Below are 21963 nucleotides of genomic sequence, written 5' to 3' on the forward strand. Positions count from 1 at the left end.
GAGAACAGGCTGAGCACATCTGTGTGTGTGTGTGTGTGTGTGTGTGTGTGTGTGTGTGTGTGTGTGTGTGTGTGTGTGTGTGTGTGTGTGTGTGTGCGCGTGTGTGTGTGTTTGTGTGCTGGTGTTTTAGCTGTAGCATATTTTATTAAAAGCTTCACTTTGCAAACCACAACATTTTAGTCGTGCTGATTAGTTATGACTGCAAAGCAAAAAAATTAGAGGGGGGGGGGGGGGGGGGGGGGGGGGGGATCTGGCCAGTCTTTCCTCGACAGCACAGCTGTAGTGGCTGTTGGTAGAGGATTTGTAGAGGAAATGCAGAAGTGTTTTCAGCTGTGAAAAAAAATGAGCTGCAGGGGAGATTTCATAAATCCCCCCCCCCCCCCCCCCCCCCCCCCCCCCCCCATAGCAGAGAAACAAAAATAAAAACACCTCCCTCACTGCCAGACATAATCCATCACCGCCTTCTGTACTCCACAATCTGTCTTAATGTTTTCTCTTATCATTTCCTTCCCATCTCTCTGATAAATTTTACAAGCCGCTTACTTACTTCTTTCCTTTCTGCCCTTTTCTCTGTTTTTGCTCATCTCTGTTCAGCCATCATCTGTCCTCATCTAGCTTTCTGTCCTCCACCAAAATGATTTTTCTATCTGGGTCACGGTCTGTATCTTTGTGTGCATTTCTGCCTGTATCTTTCTGTGTCCTTATTGCCATCTGCCTGTCTCTATCTGCTGCACTCGAAGGCGGATGGCTATAGTCTAGCCAGTACGACACATACGAGCCAGTCACACACCCAGACATGTGTGGGAGCTGCAGTCGGGGGGTGGGTGCGAGACGGGAGAAGGCGACAGAGTCGAAAATGAGAACGTCTCATTACTTTGCCTGGTGATATAATATGGCTTGTTATGACTGTCTTTTTTAAAACTTAATATCTGATATGCATTCCCTAATTCTGCCCTCATTTGAACACAATACTCAAAAAGATCTCTGCTTAAACTCTTGGTGCATTACGTTACATAAGGAAACTTTCCCCAACAGCCTGTAAGTACACCAGACCTCAGACAATAGATTTTTTTCGGTGGCCTTTTCGAGCAATGTCGATTCATCCGGTGACATTTGAAGGACAGGGTGGCGGTGTCATGATGTGAGATGAGGTTGGCGTCGCTTCCTCCCGTGTGCTCTCAGCAGTATGATTCACCTTTCTGCATCCCCTGCAGGCATCACCCAATACTCCCACAAAAATGAGACAGGGCTGAAGCATTAGCAAACAGTCGCCTGTATGAGTGCTGTAAAAAAAAGAAAAAAAGAAAGAAATGAGTGAAAATAAAAAGTATTTGGCCACATCTCTCTCTACCAGCTGTCTACTATGCTGTCAGATAAGAATAGCATGTCTGGTACAGAAATGTAGGCCAAAGTCTTCCATAACTGTAGTTACATTATCCACTTGTACTTGTTTGGTACAAATAGTGATGGTATCAGTTAAATATGCTGCATTTTTCCTGCTCTTTTAAGGGTGTTTTATTGAACAGTGTTGCAGTTTCTTGATCTGCACGGCCACGTTATATAATTATTAGCCTCTGGGGTAAATAAGCTTGCATTCTTTATATGCAGGAAAAGCTGTACAACTTTGAAAATAAAACTGCAGAAAATGCAGTTAAAGGTAAAAAAAATCATGCACTCCTTCAGATTTTCCAGAGCTATCCAACGGACCGGACTGGAGTATCTGCTGGCCTGATTCTGGCCCCCGGTGCTTATGTTCATCACCCCCAGTCTAAACCACTGGGCACACTTTCCATGGAGAAGATGCAACAGTATGTAAGCCACAGCTGTTAAATACATCAAGATGTACAACTAGAATATTACTCTTACATGGGCAGGGCTCTTATAACATCGACATTAAGTACAAGTCAATTGAATGAATAGAAAGGACACAACAGGAGGCTGAGCACACAACACTGGGTGGGGGGGGGCAAAGTGCTAGAATGGAGGTGGTGTGACTGCCAATCCAAACTGCCAATCCAAACTGGACTTCACAAACAGAAGTTTGTGAAGTCCAATATCAGCTGTTTGGTTGCCTGCCCATCAGTTTGTGGTGGGGGGGTCAGCTCAGGGCTCAGTGGGTTCAGTGTCTGCTTTTGTTTCATCACCTTGTTTTGAACTGAAAGCATCGTTATGAGTCGGCTGGTATTATGCTTTTGGAGGACAGAGTGTGTCTGCCATAAAGATGGTTTCTTAAGTAGTAGTGATTTACACCCACAACTCCTGTTCCTTTGCTCATTAGTGTCTAATCAGACAAATCACATGGATTTGGGCTAGTCTGAACATTTTAGAAATTGCTAATCTCTTGTGATTTTTCCCCTAAAAATTGTGTCTATCATTCACAAAGAATGGTCAAAAAAAAAAGAAAAAATATCATGCATCAGTTGTCTGGGTGAAAATGTTTCCTTGATGCCAGAAATGGTAAATGGACTGATTACAGCGCTTTTCTACTCTCCCGGAGTACTCAAAGCGCTCTATACAACACGCCACATTCACCCAGTCACACCCATTCTCACAAGCACTACCTCTATACTGAGTGCTTTCTAACTACACTTACACACATTCATACTCCGATGGATGCATCGGAGAGCAACTTGGGGTTAGTATCTTGCCCAAGGATACTTGGCATGCAGACTAGAGGAGCCTGGGATCGAACCTCCAACCTTCCGATCAGTAGGTGACCTGCTCTACCTCCTGAGCTACAGCCACCCAAGAAATCAGAGAAGGGTGGGCAAGACTGCTTCAGACTGACAGCATAGTAGACAGCTGGTAGAGAGAGAAGCGGCTAAGATCAATAGGAAGGCAACAATATGTTAAATAAGCGCTTGTGGTTCAGGTGACGGCAATGTAGTTGTGTGTTGGAGGATTGTTATGACCCAAGTCATCATTGTGTGCACTCTGTCCGCTCCTCCACACCTGGGGGTGGCGTTGTTCATTGTTTCTGTTGTGTTTTGATTATGTAAGCTCCAGGCGACAGCTGACCATTGGTTGGAGACTGAATGGTACTCGCTATAAATTGGTACCTGTCAGCACTGGCTGGGCACTGCCTACTTCCTGTTTCCAACAAGGCTGGGCTGTGTGTATAATTGCATAGTGTTGTGTGACCAAGAGTTCTGTGTCTAGAACAGCTAGATCTTTTTATGTACACTGTAAATATTGTAAATATCCTTCTTTAAAACAATGCACCTGGTAGATGCAGGGGTGGGAAGACTTTTTCTTTTAATACATTTTCTCTTGTTTAGGTTACGTTAGTTGTGTTCCCTTTACCTAATGTTTTGTTGGTTTTTCTGGATGTGCCCACCCTGACATTTTCTACTGCTAAAGAAAAAAATAACTATTGTGTTTGGGATGCTTCTGGCAGAATAACACACCTAGTCATAAACTGGATTCTTGAACATAATGAGTTCACTGTATTCAAATTGCCTCCACCATCACCAGATCTCAATCTAGCACCTTTGGAGAATTTTGGAACATTTGCATCATCGACACGGTGGCACGGTGGTTAGCACTGTTGCCGCACAGCAAGAAGGTCCTGAGTTCAATTCCAACATCAGGCTGGGGTCTTTCTGTGTGGAGTTTGCATGTTCTCCCCGTGTTTGCGTGGGTTCTCTCCGGGTTCCGGCTTCCTCCCACCGTCCAAAGACATGCAGTTTGTGGGGATAGGTTAATTGGATAATCCAAATTGCCACTAGGTGTGAATGTGCGAGTGAATGTGAGTGTGAATGGTTGTCTGTCCCTGTGTGTTGGCCCTGCGACAGACAGGCGACCTGTCCAGGGTGTACCCCGCCTCTCGCCCTATGACAGCTGGGATAGGCTCCAGCGCCCCCTGCGACCCTGAAAAGGATAAGCGGAAGCAAATGGATGGATGCATCATCGACAAATCTGCAGAAAATGTGTGATGGTATAATGTTGAAGAGTGTTTCTGGCATATTGTTGAATCTGTGCCTCAAAGAATTAAAGTGGTGTACCTAATGAGGTTTGCAGTGAGCTTATGGAAGCTCGTGAAGTAATAGTAATTGATAGTATGAAATAGGTAGTTTAACCACTGCTTTAGTCTACTCAGACATGTTATATATAATTTAAAGTTAACTTCATGTATTTGATTCCAAACAATAAAAAGCAGTACAGTATGTACTACTGCAGGGGGGGAGAAAAACAGCAGCCTGGACAAAGGAAGACGAGAGGGAACACTCAGTACAGCTACTACAGAACACGCGAACAACACCACAAAGAACACCAGGCTCCGTGTAAGCTGTCCGCCTTCTCACCACCTAACAATAACAGTGTTACCGCTGCTTGGTTCTTTAATTAGCATTATTTTCCCCGAGACTGACAGGCACCTTTGAATGTGTCTCTGTGAGAGAGACACAGAGTGTGAATGTGTGAAAAACAGGACCAAACACACTGACTGTTCCCGTGGGCAGGAGTTATGAATGCTGGCTGTTGTGATTCACTCTCTCCTGCTCAGTCTGTGAATAGTATGGATGAGCTGCTATCTGTTGCATGACGCTCCTGGCTCAACATGTTCGAACCAAATTTGTCTGCTGCTTCCTGTGAGACGAAGGGAGAATCCTGAGGAAATTCCATCCTCCATTGGAGGTCTGAAGCATCACAGAGGAGGAAGCACTGCCATGTATGTACGCTCCCTGTGACACCGACTCCATATCCATGACTGCAGTCGGCTCTGTGTGTGTCGTAATCTCATAGTATGTGTAGTACGATCCCAAAATAGAAACGCTAATTTGTTCAATGGGAGTAAAAAAAAAAAAAAAAAAAACTAAAAACAGATGACTTGCTGAATTTCATCAAAAGAGTGGCCTTTGTGTAGTAATCAGCACATGTCATCATGTGATCATTCATCCAGGACCAGTAGAAGAGGGGCAGTCACTTCCTACCACAGATTTATGCTTAATGTAGTCATTACAACCAAAAATTGACTTCTAGGTGCCCAGTGGCACAGATACACAGAGAAAATGCCAGTATGTCAGCCATAATGTCATTTTTCAAAAGCAGCAGATTTGGCTGCCTTTGATTCTGGATCATGACAGCACCATTGTCTAGTTTAGTATCCACGTTTTGCCACGATGTAACACATATTCATCACAGCCTACTATTATTACTATTCTCTTAGGAGAAAATATTAAAAGGTTAGCAAAAATTATAATCAGTGACACTAGGAATAAGTTCAAATATGAGAACATGACCCGTTTGTCTGTTTGTTGGCAGTTACTAAATCCTCGTCTTATGCTATGTTCCATTTACATGCTTATTATAAAGCCACATCCTTCACTCAGACTAACTCAGATAACATGCTTTAAAGATACAAGACAAAAACTGAGGATTCGTGACTGTCAATCCAAACTGTCTTGAGTGTGTTACATGAGCCCAAACTGCCAAGTTGGACGGTTTCTCGTGGGGTGGGGGGGTAAGTGTTGTTTTCTCTGTGTGTGAAGACAGATTGAGGGTGTTTAGGGGGGCTGCTGTGGAGATGGCACACTTTGTGTTTTTATAGTTTTGGGGATTTTTAGTTTTAGTTTTTTTGGCTGTGAATGCAAACTGGTTAGGGTCCAGGCTGGCTTGAGATGGAGTCTTTGATGTACTTGAGAACCAGCCTGTCGACACATTTCACCAGAATGGAGTGTGCGCCGCGGGCCAGCAGCCCTTTAGACTCTGCAGGCTTTCAGAGATGATTGTTGGCTTATTTGAAGCAAGTGGGAACACATTTAAGTGACAGCGATGTGTTGAAAATTTATGTAACACCAACAGCCAGCCAGGTTCAGGTAATATCTCAAATTTTCACAAGATATTTGAACACTTACAAGGGATTTTTCTTTTTTAACACGTTCAGTTACATAACACTAAGCTGTCTTTTTCTTCTACAGCTGTTTGCTGCTAGCTGCCAAGTGCTTTACTTGCATAGGTTTGCATTTATTGACGACAGAATTATACAAAACTGCACCTACTGTACGATCTCATCCGTTCAGTAAAGGCTACTAAAAACATCACAAGAGGGGAGAATGGCATTGAAAGGAGGACAAATTGAAATCAATGGGAAAATCCAGCAACAGCAAAGATGGTGGTTAAAGTAAGTTCCAAGGGGGAGAAAAGGATTTCAAAACCTTATTTTAATGTGAGTTATCTTAGATAATCACAATCACTGCTTAGATAAGTGCTTGGTGGTGTTATGAAGATGGCTATCTGCTGACAAGACTTACTTATAGAAGGATTTGGATACTATTCTGACCTTTTAATCAATCTCCATTAGCAGCTCTTTACAGTACAGAAAATCAGCTTTGGCTCTTGGTCACGTGAACGTCTAAATGTGGGTTTCCTTTGAATTATGGTCAATATATAAAATATGAGGAGTTTGGGATGTGACAGAGTGGAATCCAGAGCAACACAATAACTCCAACTCACTGTGATGCTGCCCCAAAAATGATAATTTTGCATTCCATCCTCTGCTGTTATACTACATTAGCTTGATATCTAAGTCAGGTTTTAGACGCTTGGAATTTATACTATCTTTTTCCTGCCGCCCGACTGTATTATGACAGGGTTTTTATTAACTGTCTGATGAAAGATTTGAATTACATAACATAACAGACGTCTGATTAAAACTACCGTGTGAAGCAGCAGTCTAGTTAGTACTCCTGTCATGTTAAACAATGGTTTTGTCACTCCTTCTTATTTTCTTATTCATCTCACAAGCCCTCACATTTCTCTTGAAAGGATAAAAGACTAAAATACCAAACTCTGTGTGAACCATCATCTCCAACCAACTACAGTTGTTCAGATGATACATCACTGATCCCTACATATACACACACTATACCCATCCATGTATCCCTCCTCTTCCTCTTATCTAACCCTATCCCAGCTGCCATAGGGTGGAAGGCAGGATACACCATGGACATGTAATCAATTTCTTGCAGGGCTAACACCGAGAGACAACAAGCATTCGCACTCACATTCACTGCTATGGCCAATGTAGAAGTACCAGTTAACCTACCCCCTCAACCTGCATGTCTTTGGACAGTGGGAGGAAGCCTGATGGTCTCAACAAAGTCCAAAGAGTAAAAGTGGAATTTATGACAGACATCATGTGTCTGAAAACTGTTCATAACAAGGCGCTCCTTGAGGTGGTGCCATATTAGTTTCCTTTCAATAGCTGGGACCACATCCTTATTATCCTCATTTAGATTTGACAGTTGTAGATAGAGAATCATGTACTATTAACTACATAACAAAATAGTCACAATACATTTTAACTGGAATACATTCCCCCTGCAACTGAATGAGCATTGCCTTACAGTATAAGGTGCACTGTGATGGCTCATAATGTGAATTTAAAAGAAATGATATATAAATATGATGTATATATATAATTATTTTGAATCGATCTGAATCAAACTGGCTGTGAAGGACACGCCCTTTTACCTGAGGGCATCTTGCCTAATATGGGTATTATAGCATTATTAATATGTACTTCAGAAATGGCTATACCTAAATGATTCTGCATACCCACCAACATAAAGAAGATATAGTCATTTTTGTTCCTCCCATCCACTGAAAAAATGTTTTTAATCTGTAACAAGAAAGACAAGGCGTGAGCTTAAATGCAAAAATGGCACTCGAGGACAGGGGCTCCATCACCCAGCAGGGTATGTTCTGTCTGGAGTTTGTCTGGGCAGACAGCACTTATGAGTTCTTTTTCATTACTGTGCCTGTTCTGTCTGTGGAAGGAGAAAAAAAAGAGAACTCGGTGTACCGAGTCGTGACTGCTCAAATCTGCCTTAAAGAACTCCGGAAACAAGTCTCGAGATGGAAAAGGGAGGCTGCAACATCCGCGTGATCATCGCCCGAGCGCCAATGGCTCTTCACCGAGAGCGCTCAGGACACCGGCATCCCCTGCCGCGCGTGAGGAAATGGGCGGTTCCGGGGAAAGCTCAGTCACACCGCGTGGGCGGATGGAGCGGCTAGTGGGAAAGGAGGGGGGAGCCGCCGCTCTGGTATTTAACGGAGAGCCGAGGAGAGCTCAGACAGCACGGAAAGCGAGCGGAGCAAGCGAGCGGAGCGATTTCAGCACCAGCACCGAGGACAGCGACACACGTAGCACCACAGCTAAGTTTCCCATCATGGTTCTCATCTGGACCCAGTTCGGTGTGAAGCACAAAAATGGCAATGTCAAGTGCAAAGTGCGAGTTATGCACAGGGGGGACAGCTCCGGCTCCTCGTCCTCAGCGGTAAGTTTCGCATTTTTCGCGGGGAAGTTTCTGGGGCTGTTTGTCTTTAGCATGTGTGAAGTGTGTAAAGCTGCACGGTGCTGACAGTTCGTATGAATGACACCGTATAATTAAACAGTGTGTATGGAACTGGCACATTACTGTTGTACCGGATTCATTCATATGTAAGAATTGCCGGCTCGCTTTCAGCCAATCGCTGCAGAGTATCTCAGTCGCTGAGGTGGGGTGGGGAAGAGTCTTTTGCCTCTTATATGACTTTCCCCCATCACGTTGTGCTGTGCATGAGCCTATGAAATTCATGGATATGTGACCGCACATGCAGCAGCACGGAGATAAGGGTGTTTTCCCATTGAGACTCTGTTAGAGGTGGGGGGGGGGGGGGATTTTCTGCATATCAATAGATATTCTGCAGCAGTTTTTTGGAAGATATCTTGAGCATCAGCTACTCTGTTTAACATTCTAGGTAATAGAGGTTTGAATTTGCATGCTTATTCGCCACTGCTTGGCAACACTTGGGATACAAGGTTGGCGCAAGCTGATGTTTAAAAGGTGAAGAAAGGTTCTTAATGTGACATTTTTGTGTGTTTTTGCAGGAAAGCACCAGGTCAGAGCAGGACGTGCCCTGTCTGCCCATCAAACCCGCAGGCAAAGACTTCTACAAAGTCCTGGGCGTCTCCCCTGAATCCAATGAAGATGAGATCAAGAAAGCCTACAGGAAAATGGCCCTCAAGTTCCACCCAGACAAGAACAGCGATGCTGACGCGGAGGACAGGTTCAAAGAGATCGCAGAGGCCTATGAGATCCTGACTGACCCCAAAAAGAGAAGCATATACGACCAGTTTGGAGAGGAAGGTGAGGAAGGGCGAGGATCTGAAATTGTGATTGCTAGCATTTTATATAGCTTCACTAGTAACTGCCATCTGAGTGGGCGATTAGATTAACTATTCATGTCATCATCAAATGCTAAATATTGATGTGTGATGACTCCCACTCCTATAAAACAAGCTCAACATGTGAAATGCGACAGCTGTGAGGCTGATTAGCTATTGAGGGAGAAACAGAAGAGTTTTCTTGGTCTCTACATCATTTTAGAGAAGGTGGCATGAAGAGAACTTAGGGAACATCAAATTAGGAGACGTTCTGCAGCAGTTTGAATTGAACCTGTTTTCTTTCCCCTTTTCAGGCCTTAAAAACGGAGGCAACATTTTCCGCAGCAATTTCCACGGCGACCCCCACTCCACCTTCTCCTCCTTCTTCAATGGCTCTGACCACTTCGACATCTTCTTTGGCAACGAAGAGGGCGACGACGACCTCTTCAACCCCTTCAGACGGTTCACCTTCAGCCACGTGAGCGGGTCTGCAGGCCCCGAGGGTGGCCTGCGGAAAGGCCCGAGGCGCTTGCAGGCCGATGTGGTGGTGCACGACCTGCTGGTGACCCTGGAGGAGGTGATGCAGGGCTGCACCAAGCATGTGAAGATTACCCGCAGCCGCCTCAACCCAGACGGCCGCACCTTGCGAACAGAAGAGAAGGTGCTCAATGTGGTGGTAAAGAAAGGCTGGAAATCGGGAACCAAGATCACCTTCCCCAGGGAGGGGGACGAGACTCCCAACAGCGCCCCCGCAGACATCACCTTCATTCTCAGGGACCAGGAGCATCCTCAGTACAAGAGAGAGGGCTCCAACCTCGTCTACACGGCCAAGATCACCCTTAAAGAGGTGAGTTTGGTGCATCGCCATCAGAAACATTATGAAACATATGAGTGGCCTATACTCAGATACAACCACTTACACCTACTCAGATAAAGGCTAAGATCTATGCACCACTTCTTGTAGTTTATATAACCATTGAGTAACGTTCTTTCTTAAATGCCAGAGAAAATCGATTCCTGAAAAAAACAGCAGTAATACATAAGATTGAAGGTCCAATCTCTGCCAAATGCAGGGAGGGAGGACAATATCTTTGATTGCAGTCTGAGGACAGAACAGAGTGTTCTGTTATGGGCATCTGAACCCCTCAGCTTACAACGGGCTGACAGACCCCCACAAACACAGAAACAGCAGTAAGCCTGCCAACGCCTCCGTTTACCTCATCAGCCCCTGCAGAGCGAGCGAGCAAGCAGGAGCTAAATTTAGCTCCCAATACTGACTGCCCCCACGAATTGCACTTCACCCTCCCTCACAACTACTATGCTGGCTGCAGACTTCTCTGCTTGTATAAGGCAGGCGCCTTTTTTTTTTTTTTTTGGCTCACTCTGTCTCTGGCTCTCGCTTCCACCAGCCCACACACAGATTAGCAGGGTAGCAGTCACAGAGAATGACATTTCAAAGAGCTCCTCCATCTTCCTATGGCTCACTTCAGTCACTAAAACACTTAACGCCCACACTGAGCCAGTAAACGGAGCAGCGATTATAACATCTGTAACACCGGTCTGTTGCATAACGCAGAAAATAACACAGAGAATTGTTTCAGAAGGACAGACACCCCACATTTATCTCTTATGCAACTTGACATTTTTAGAGAAACTGGATTCCACTCATAATTAGGCCACTCAAAAAAGAATTATGAAACAGGTTAACAGCTTCATGGGTCTGCAGGGCTAACTCTCTCTTTCTTCTCTTGTCTTCAGGCTCTCTGCGGCTGCACAGTAAACGTTCCAACGCTTGACAACCGGATGATGCCTCTACCTTGCAGCGATGTCATCAAACCCGGTGCCGTCCGCCGGCTGAGGGGCGAAGGCCTTCCCCTGCCCAAAAGCCCATCCCAGCGAGGCGACTTGGTGGTTGAGTTCCAGGTGGCCTTCCCAGACAGAATCCCACCACAGTCCCGAGAGATCATCAAGCACAGCCTGGCGCAGTGCTAGCCGGGTGACTCTTACCAGTTCTTACCAGTTCACAAACACAGCCTTGCCCAAGGTGCTATCACAACCAAATCACAACCTCTTATTGTGTTTGGAAGCGGCAAGCGGCGCATAAGCAAGTTGTAGATCACGTGCAACTTTTTGCGAGGAGATGACTTTCTGCGGGCGCTTGGCACGATGCACACCAACTTAGCAGTGCTGTGCGAGCAGTGAGTTGACAGCTGATTAATGGGGGTCTTTGGTATCTGAGGGCATCCATTGACTCAATAGCCTTTCTCTTGAATGAGTTATCTGTACTGTTATACTTGCAAACCTTTCGCAGGATATCAGTGTGCTATTCAAGTCTGTATAGACTTCCTTAAACCTCAATGGTAGAAACATGTAAGGGAAATAACACAACTTTAGTATTATTATTATTATTACTTCTACTACTGTCATCATTATAGTTATATGGTGTTCATATGACTGATCTTTTGCATTGATTTATTACAATAGCAAACATACTTGTCTACAAAGATCTACTTTGTGTACAAAATGCTGAAACACTGTCTCTAAAAGAGATTCATCTGTCAAATGTTCTATTGAATGATTTGAAATGTCTGTATATAATCTGCGATGAGCCACCTGCTGATGTATTATTATTATTGTTATTATTATTACTTGATATAGAGATGTTTGAAAGCATGGAAAATAAAGAAAAAGAACAATTTGACTTCTGTTTCCGCCTCACTATTGGATAAAAGTTTATTATTTTCAAATCCTAAACTTACATAAGTGAACTCTCAGACATTTGCAGTCCACTAAATCACACTTGAGACCAGATTTGAAGTTGCTCAGCGATATAGCATCAGTCATCTTCTGCCATCTAGCGGCCAGTCCTAACATCATCCTGCACACAATAAGGCACACCTGTTGGTCTGTAATTTATGTGGCGGCCAACTGAGCGCTGCACAGTCCTGTCAAATAAAGCCAGTGCTCTGATAGCAGTGAGAGCGCATGCCTACAGTGATGGAGACGAGAATGATTAAGGACAACACTCATATTTGGAGGCTGCATACATTTGAGATGCAGGATGGCATCAGATAGAAAATACTGGCAAACAAAAAAAAGACAGTCCACATTGATTTAAGAGATCGAGCCACCTGTGTAAAGAGAGACGACCTGTAATCTGAGCTGAGATCTGAGGTTTTCCCAAATTCAGCCTCCATGTGTTTAGGAATGAAATGTCGCAAGTAAGTGAAACCACAGCATCCAGTCTGACTGAAGGGAACCCTGTGACGAGTTTGACCTTAGTCGTTCTCCTGCTCGTTCCCTGCGTGGTCGTTCTGCTTCTGCTGAACTGCCTCTTGCTGGGTTACAAGTTACTGATCCTGTCAAAGAAGAAAATCAGTCTGCGGCCAGAACTCACGGAGGAGATGCTTTTGCGGTCTCCTCAGAGAGTCAGACTGTCCGATGTGGCGTTTCCTTTGCGCCAAGACGGGCGGAGAGCGTATTTATCGCTATCAGAGCCCGTGCCCCCTCATCCCGTTACTTCTTCCAGAGCTTCTTCCAGGGAAAGGATCGGTCTGGATCACAGGATCCGGCTTCTGAGGCCAGATGGCGCTACAGGTTCAGGGTCTCAGAGAGCGCCGAGCACCATCCGGGCAACCTCTCCAGAAGCTTGTTTTACCCCCAGACTAAACCTGGCCTCCAGCTCACGGACCTACAGCCTCAGCAAAACAGGCTGGCGCAGGAGTGCACAAGCTTTACCGCACGATTCAGGGACTGAAACCAGAGTGAACCTTGTTCCTCCAAACACTCCTATGGTGAGTAATTGTTTGTTTTTTTTCCCCAATTTTTTTTTGACAAAGTATTAAACGTTGAGTCGCAAATACTTCAAACTGCGCAACTTGCTTAATTAACCCAATTTAGGGCCCCGTTAACCCCTTTGTTACCACTCATTGTGTGCACAGGTGTCCTGTGTGTGGTAGCTGAATTAAGTACAAATGCAAAGAGAAGTTCAAGGCTTCACTAGAAGCAGCAAAACCCTCCCATTAGTAACTGCTTTTGTGTTGCATGCTCTGATGTTACCAAATAAACTATCTGTAAAATAAAAAATATACCAAAGAAAGTTGTTACACAAGGAATCTCTGAAGGTTGTCTGGAGTCCAAAGCCCTGGGCAGCACTGGTTTGGTGGTAATCCATCTGCTATATAGTTTGCCTGCACGTTTAAGATCTTTTGGGGTTATTTTAGATGTTGCAAAATATATTTGCCAGTATTTCAGCACATAGAAGAAATAAGTCTAGTTTTATCTTGAATGAAGTGTGATGTGATGCAGTTTATCACTGGAAGATGTTAATCCTTGAAAGAGGTTTGTGTGTGTGTAGTAGATCGTGTTCTTATGAGCAGCTTTTTGTATCCCTTTGTTCTCTGCAGGAGACCGAATTTGTGGGTCTGATTCGGAGGAGCAGTACTTATGAGATGCTGCCAGGTGTTGCAGGGTGCAGGGTTGACAAGATAGACATGGAGTGCGAGTACACCAACCTGCATTCAGAGGCGTCCTGTCTGAACGCGTCTGCAGCGGGTCCTGGACTGGATAGTGATTTTGGAGCAAGTGCAGGTACTTCCCCTCACAGTGATCACCACTACAACAACTTCACTGTATACAAATGTCTTCAAAAACTGATGTTGATCCATACATGAAATGGGGCTTGCATTTATTTTGAAAACACATTTTATTCCTGACTGAAAGTACTCTTAAATTAAATCCACCAGTTTCTAGACAAATAAGAAAATGTTGGCATATTAAATTTTGATTGTAGCCCAGAAATGATCTGGAAACCGACCCATGATTTTTATGCGTACACTCACTGGCAAATATGTCAGGTACATCTGATCAGCTGCTCAGGAATACAAAGACTAGCCAATTACATAGCCGCAACTCTTGGCAGACATGGCCAAGACAGCCTGCTGAAGTTCAAACTGAGCATTTGATTGGGGAAGAAAGGTGATTTAATTGGCTTTGAACATTGTGTGGTTGTTAGTGCCAGGATGTTTTAGAAGTTGTTGATCTTCTGTTATTTTTCTATTTTTTATTTTTTCCCCACACAAACATCTTGAGCATTTACAGAGGATGATCTGAAAAAGAGAAAACATCCAGTCAGGGGCAGCTCTCTGAGTGAAACTGGTTTATTAATGCTGGAGGTCAGAGGAGAATGGGTAGAGTGCAGTAAGTCCAATAACTGCTTGATACAAATAAGAAATGCAGAAGAGCATCTCTAATGCATAACATATCAAGCCTTTAAGCAGATGGCCTACAGCAGCAGAAGACCACACTGGGTGCCACTCTTTAGGAGTGGCAACTAAGGAAAACTGAGGCCACAGTTCTCAGAGATTCTCCAAAATCGGACAAAGGAAGAGCGGAAAAATGTTGCCTGGTCGATTTCTGCTGTGACATTCAGATGGTAGCGTAAGAATGTGCTGCATAAACCATGATTTGTATTAGCATTGCAGGCTGGTGGAAAAATGGTGTGAGGGATACTGGCAAACTTTTAAATGCCACAGACTGTCTGAGTGTTGTTGCTGACTGTGTCCATCCCTTTATGAACAAAGTGTGCCCATCTTCTACTGACTATTTCCAGCAGGATAACGTACCATATCACAAAGCTCAAATCATCTGAAACTGGTTTTGTGAGCATGGCGATGAGTTCACTGTAATCACCTGAAATCTACATGCACTAAATCCAAATCAGTAGCACCTTAGGCATGAAATCTGCAGCAACCGTATGACACTATTATGCCAATAATGATCAAAATCTCTGAGGAATCTTTCCAGCACTCTGTTGAATCTATGCCGTGAGGAATTAAGGCAGTCCTATCCAGAACTAGTTAGATATACCTAATGAAGTGTCTAAGTGTGAATAATTGCTTTAATAATTGCAGAAATCTGTAAACTAGTGATCACGGTCAGTAATATCTACACTAAATTCTTGGAAAGATTAGAAAGTTTTCTTCTTGTTGATCTTTTACTATGAAGAATGTCTGCATAGAATTTGACCGCAGACGAAGAAAAGATATGGGAGTGTAATTCATGCACATAAAAATCCAAAGTTTGTGTGATATGAATCCTCCAGTTTGCAATCACTGAAAACAGACTGTGCAGCAAAGTACAACCTTTGATCCAATAAACATCTAAAGTGGAAATGCAATTCCTTTCAGGGGTCTCCCTGCGGATTCTGTCTGCAGACAGTGACGGCCTGTCCAACGGAGTGCTGGCTTCAGCTCTGGAGTGGGATTATTATGACCCCTGCTATGTCAAACAGAATAATATACCCAAACATAAACATCACAGACCTGCAATCCACATGAAACAGTACTGGGTGTAAATTTGTACTTTTAATGTTTATTAATGTGTATCATGTATTTATTCCATTAAGTGGTTTTTTTTTTGTTTTTTTTAGAATTTCTTTGTCTCATTAACACTATTACTTTATACAAACTGACATAGTTTTTGTTGTTGTAAAACTCACCCTTCCACAGAACCTGTTCAGACTATGTTCTTCTTCACTTTGACTTCAGTTACTATCAAATGTTATCAGTGCACTGATAACACGCTTCACTGATGTTAGTTAATTCATCTCACAGTTTCATATGTACTGGCCCAGTGGGCTGGGTCTAAGTATCACAAACATTTTCATAACAATCAGTTTCACAGTTGATTTGAAATTCTTTGATTCACTCTAATCTGTAGACTATGTAAAATATAAAGTACCTATTGATGAAATTGTTAATCTTTATAATAAAAAAACCTTCATGTTTACATACTTTTTGTTTCGGCATGTTCCAGTTGCCTCTCCTGACCAGCAGAGGGCGCGCCTGGTGATATGGTTTGTGATGGGATTGTGCTTATTTTTTAAAATGTCTAAATAAAAAGGCAGCCGAGTCTTTGCAGTAGATTAATAACACAGAATAAAAGGACACTGGCTTTAACGGTGTTCATAAACAGTGCTGCAATGTGGTTCAAGTATACTTGCAGTTTTCAGAATACAGGCTGTATGTATTAATGCATCTTGCTCAGTCACAGAAAATTTAAACAGTTCCTTTCTGTTTAAGGTTTTCAAGTCTTGATCTTAAAAGAAGCTTCAACTACAGCACATGCGATGAACCTTTAGAAAACTTTACAAGCTCACTCATGAGCTCCTAGATGTTTATCCTCTAATACAACTGATCTAGGCTGGGATATGGTTACAACGACAAGACTATCATCCTCATCAACCATTTACTTCCAGTTTCTAGGAAGTTTGTCTTAAACAGTGTTTGGAAACTTTAAAGAACTGAGCTCAAATAATGAGCCTGGCCTGATAAAAAGCTGAATTATGCATTTCTTGGCACTGAAACAAAGTTTGAGTGTATGATCATGTGAATACAAATGAGAACTATTTGCATTGCTGGTCTTTTGAAATTTGAGGGATATACAACTGCAGCAGTTCTTTTTCTGTTACAGTTTTAAATAAATGCTTTAGCTCAATGCTTACATGTAAATGATTAAAGAATAGGCAACTGGGAAAATACAAAAGCTCCACATAACAGCAGTACTGTAAAAACAAAAAAGGAAACTGAGTCAGAGTTAGGTGGAATACTTTATTCTCTGTTCAGAGAAATCTGTACATTTAAAGATCAAGTGCCCTTTGAGTTTTTTAAGTTCATAGAAAGTATAACTGACACTGAACTATGCAAACATGAAAACAACCAGACCAAAAAGCACCACTTTACTCAAAGCTGGAGAGGAAATTCAACACAATTTGTTTGAGCTTGGCATCGGATGCCTCAGAGATTTTGCCATCAGCCCTGCAATGAAAAACAGATTGAGATGTATTGTAACCAATGCATTAAAAATAAAGAATCTGCTACTGCTTTAGAAATGTTAAACTCACTTAATATTTGCCAGCAGGTCCTGGTGCTGGCTCAGTATGTGCTGCAGGAATGCCTTCTCAAACTTGGTGATCTTGCTTGGCTCCATTTTGTCCAAGTGTCCCCTCACACCAGCATAAATGACTGCTACCTGTTCTTCGATAGCCATTGGAGCTGAAAGATGGAAGTTCATGGGCACAGTAAGTAAGACAACTTTTTTTTTAATGGATGCATCATTTTCTATACAAACAGCAATACTCACAGTACTGTCCCTGCTTAAGCAGCTCAGTCAGACGGACGCCACGGTTCAGCAGCTGCTGAGTGGCAGCATCCAGATCAGAACCAAACTGAGCAAAGGCAGCCACCTCACGGTATTGGGCCAGCTCCAGCTTCATGGTACCAGCCACCTGATGATGGACAGGAAAAATGAAGTTAATGTGAAAGACTCCCAGCACAAAAACCAGTTGAGAGACTAGAACTAGGCAAGACTGAAAGACCAACCTGTTTCATGGCCCTGGTCTGGGCAGCAGATCCGACACGTGACACGGAAAGACCGACATTGATAGCTGGACGAATACCCTTGTAAAACAGCTCAGTCTCCAAGAAGATCTGTGGGATAAAACATATTTAATGGTGGCTGAGGATCCAAATTAAAATGAGGGAAGGCAACTTACTCGCACACTGACCTGTCCATCTGTGATGGAGATGACATTAGTTGGAATGTAGGCTGACACATCCCCAGCCTGTGTCTCAATAACAGGAAGGGCTGTGAGGGAGCCACCGCCGAAGTTGTCGTTCATCTTGGCCGCTCTCTCCAGCAGACGGGAATGCAGGTAGAAAACGTCTCCTGGGTAAGCCTCACGCCCGGGGGGACGACGGAGCAGCAGGGACATCTGACGGTAAGCGACAGCCTGCAGGAAAGCAAGAACCAGACAAAGATTTTAAACACAGTTTTTTACGCTTGTGTTAAAAAAGCGCTCTGTAGCATGAGACCAAATAAACTCACCTGCTTGGAGAGATCGTCATAGATGATCAGGGCGTGCTTTCCATTGTCTCTGAAGTACTCTCCCATGGAGCAGCCAGAGTAGGGAGCCAAGTACTGCAGTGGAGCAGCATCAGAAGCTGTAGCTGACACCACTATGGTGTACTTCATGGCATCGGCATCAGTGAGCCTCTTCACCAGCTGAGCCACTGTGGACCTCTTCTGGCCAATAGCAACGTAAATGCAATAGAGCTTCTTCTTCTCATCAGTCCCATCGTTGAAGCGCTTCTGGTTGATGATTGTGTCAATGGCAATGGCAGTTTTTCTACAAGGCAAATGTGGATACACAAACCACCAGTTCACATTTTTGTGCTTAGAACAGTTTTAGAAGGTCTAACAGTCTAAAAAAAAAAAAGTATTATATTATAAAGAGTGTATTTCTTCACTTTCTAATCCATTATTCATAAACACAATAGAAATCCTAGCTTCCAGCATACAAAAATGACACCTTGTTCACAGTGATGTAAGCTCATGTAAATATATGGAATTATTTTGCACATTTGGTTTCCCATCTGACAAAAACAATCAGATGCTTCATGAGACATATCTGCGAAACATGAAACAAAGCTGGTAGAAGTTAGCCTAATATGAACTAATGAGTTTAAAATGTCATTCATGAAGTAACAAAAAAAACTTGTCTGTGAAAAAAATAATGGTTAAGTGCTAAAAAAACACAACAACTTATTATAATAATAGGGTATCTGTGACCCCTTCTTTGGAAGCATCACTTCCACTACTGTAGAAGCACTTAAAAGGCACTGGAAATCACATCAAATACTCTGTCGTATTCAGCTATTCACTTTGAGCCTCTTACCCAGTCTGCCTGTCTCCAATGATGAGCTCACGCTGTCCACGACCTATGGGGACCAAACTGTCCACAGCTTTGATGCCAGTCTGCATGGGCTCCCTCACAGAGATACGGGGGATGATACCAGGAGCTTTCAGTCCCACACGCCTGCGAACCTTGGAGCCTAGGGGGCCCTGTGGAGAAAATGATGTATAAAACCATCAATCAACTCCACAAAGCCAAAGGCTAGCAAAATTGGGTGAACAAAAATCTCTTTACACATATTGAAATTTAGTTGAAAGTTAATGAACCAACTCCTCAGTTTACTAATAGATTATTACACAGCAGTTTCAATCATTTATCAAACATACCTAACACTCTACATTTAACCATGTGATCATAAACTATTATATTTGAAGTTTCAAGTGCTGTTCGGCTAGAATAAGCAATGACGCAATTAATTTAGAATCTGGAAAACAAGACTCTCTCAGTTTTCTGACAGGTACCTTTCCATCGATAGCATTTCCAAGAGCATCCACAACGCGACCCAGGAGCTCCTCGCCTACAGGCACATCAACGATAGCGCCCGTTCTTTTGACGATGTCGCCCTCTTTGATCAGCTTGTCATTACCAAACACCACGACACCAACGTTGTCAGGCTCCAAGTTCAGAGACATACCCTGGGTAGGAGAACAAATAACCATTATTACCTTTGTTTGCATGAATTTACCATGCAAAGTACTTGAACAACCACTGTGTTTAATAATCAATTTTAAAGGACACAGTATGTGGGTAAAGACTAATCAAAACCACGTCTTTAACTCAATTTTCTGCCAACAGATCCACTTATTTTCAGAGGTTATTATTTCAAGGAACAACACATTAACCTGGGATTTAAACTTGAGGCAGTATGCTTACCCAGTGGCTTACAGATATTCTTTGCTGCTAAACTAAAAATCTATCATTCTCCAAACACCTTTGACTTAAAATGATCTAGAAACTTTTTAAATATTTTTATTCACTCGTGGTATTTAAACAAGGTCATTATGTAAGACTTAGATAGTCACCTTAAGACCAGAGGAGAACTCCACCATCTCCTCAGCCTGTACGTTCCTAAGACCGTACACTCTGGCAATACCATCACCAATAGACAGTACGCGGCCAGTCTCCTCCAAATCAGCACTGGTATCAGCTCCCATGATCTTATCCTCCAGAATTGATGAGACCTCAGCAGTGCCTGTAATGTATGATAAGTGTTTACATTTCAGGGTTAATAAAGTTCTATGAAACTAATTAAGACATATATATTGTGAGGTCTTTACATAGTGGTTCTTCCTCAAACATTGCTGGGGAGAAATGTTCCAAAATAATTTCATTTCTTAGACTCTAGGCTGAAGCAGACTTCCTAAAACACTGACCTGTTTTTTTCTGCAGCCATGGGCTAGAGGTGTGTAGATTCTTGGCTCCTACACAAGCCGCAGCAACATTCTTTGATACCTTTATCACATCAAGAAAGAGCGAAAGAAGTAGTTTTATTCAGGCTGGAAATACAGCAGTTTTCAATCATTAATAATTTAAAAACAGTCTAACCAAATATAAACTGGCAGCTTATTAGGCAAACTAAAATTAAAGAGGTCATGATGTCAATCATGGAATAAATCGTCCCAAATGAACATTATAAAAAATAATAATGAAACCCCCGTCTTTCATTATTAATTAGATTGTATGATCATTTTTGAGATTTGTTGTGCTGTTAATTTTGAAATGTCTAATGTTTTGTCTATAAAAAAGTAGATGATAAACTTAATAAAATCCCCAGCTGCTAGGGAACCTTTCTACCAACCGTCAACTCAACATCAATTACTGTGAAAATACAGAAAACACAGCAAAAAAATAAGTGAACAAAGTAAAGATTACAGACTGGACTTGTTTTAGGTGTCACTGCCACTGGATTTAAATCACCTATAGCCCCCTGAGTCACAGAGGTGACAGGCAGAAATTAAAAATAAAAAAAAAAGCTACATACAGAATACACATGAACTACTGCACCATGCATTACAGTGTAATTTAATCACAGCAGCTATATTAAAATTTTATAAAAGGTTGGGCTGGTTCTAGGTATTACAAACTGTATATAAAAGGTTTCAGGTCATAGACTCATAGGACAATCTCAACCGATGACTGGGTACAGATCGAGTCTATAATATCCATACAGAACAGTGAAATGTCTACCATAATGTTGCTTTATGTACTGAAAGAGCTGTGCAAAGCTTGCTTGATAAATACATTTTGACTAAAGCTGTCATACAGAAGGGGCCAAACCTGACCTTCAACACCAAGTTACAGCTTTGTCATTTCCACTGACACTCGCCTAGCAGTGCAACACGTGGACCAGCGTTTACTTTTTTCATTTATCGACTCCTCGAGTTGGGTTTTGCTGTCTGTCAACTACAAACATGTTAGCAACAGTGACTGGCACTGTGAAGGGCCCAGTGCCCTCCGATGCAAAGACGTGCGCGCGCACAACAGCCGCCATGGTTTTGTGCGAATAAATTCTCGTTTTTCCTTAATAAAGTGAACAAAAACGTCACATATATAAGTAGAGGTGCTTACCAATCCAGCCCTGCGGGGCAGGTTGCGGGCGAGAGCCGCTGCGACGCGAACCGATAGCATGTTGGTGTCCTACGAGGTCTGTCCTGCTCCTGGAGAGGAGAGAGAAGGATGGCGGACACGGCAGCGAACTGTAGAGAGGTCACCGCGACCCGGAAGTACTTCAAAATAAACCACTCTCCAGACTTTTTGTAGTTTTTTTTTTAATTTTATTTTGTCGTATTTTTTCGGGTTCCCTTTAAAAAGTGTGTCGGTAGCTGCATAGATCACAGTAAAATAAAATCATTTGGATACTGACTGTACTTCAGTTTAATTTTTATGTTTTTTAAAAGATGGCTCCTGTGGCTCCTCCACAGATCATTAACCTAAGGAATAATGCGGATATATGGAAAGAGAGAGAGAGAAAGAGAGCGAGGGGTGGGGGTGACAGAGGATGGTGCTCAGAATAGTGTAAGAGGTAGATGATCCGCTGTGGCGACCCCCTTTGGGGTAAGAA

At 42.9% G+C, this 21963-nt stretch overlaps 3 protein-coding genes across 4 annotated transcripts; 2 read left to right on the top strand and 1 right to left on the bottom strand.

Moving 5' to 3' along the window:
- Positions 1–7961: 7961 nt before the first annotated feature.
- Positions 7962–11849, top strand: zgc:122979 (dnaJ homolog subfamily B member 5). Its single transcript, XM_006796742.3, has 4 exons — positions 7962–8279; positions 8873–9131; positions 9463–9995; positions 10907–11849. Exons 1-4 carry the CDS (start codon positions 7962–7964, stop codon positions 11138–11140), a joined length of 1344 nt encoding a protein of 447 aa, XP_006796805.3. The 3' UTR covers positions 11141–11849.
- A 511-nt stretch (positions 11850–12360) lies between these two features.
- Positions 12361–15503, top strand: hwa (huluwa). Of its 2 annotated transcripts, none has more exons than XM_035910293.2 (3): positions 12361–12942; positions 13555–13738; positions 15337–15503. In XM_035910293.2, the coding sequence occupies exons 1-3, from the start codon at positions 12361–12363 to the stop codon at positions 15501–15503; spliced, it is 933 nt and encodes a 310-aa protein (XP_035766186.2). The 2 variants fall into 2 exon arrangements, with proteins under 2 accessions (XP_035766186.2, XP_087700624.1); XM_087844498.1 differs by having other exon boundaries at positions 13558–13738.
- Positions 15504–16744: 1241 nt separating this feature from the next.
- Positions 16745–21622, bottom strand: atp5f1a (ATP synthase F1 subunit alpha). The gene is made up of 11 exons (XM_006796743.3): positions 21471–21622; positions 20276–20354; positions 19925–20094; positions 19364–19537; positions 18885–19051; positions 18035–18335; positions 17715–17939; positions 17530–17637; positions 17291–17435; positions 17052–17202; positions 16745–16965 (listed from the first exon to the last, which is right to left on the bottom strand). Exons 1-11 carry the CDS (start codon positions 21528–21530, stop codon positions 16887–16889), a joined length of 1659 nt encoding a protein of 552 aa, XP_006796806.2. The 5' UTR covers positions 21531–21622; the 3' UTR covers positions 16745–16886.
- Positions 21623–21963: the final 341 nt, after the last annotated feature.

This window comes from Neolamprologus brichardi, chromosome 7 (assembly GCF_056152115.1).
Source record: "Neolamprologus brichardi isolate AB-2024 chromosome 7, ASM5615211v1, whole genome shotgun sequence".
Taxonomy (NCBI): Eukaryota; Metazoa; Chordata; class Actinopteri; order Cichliformes; family Cichlidae; genus Neolamprologus; species Neolamprologus brichardi.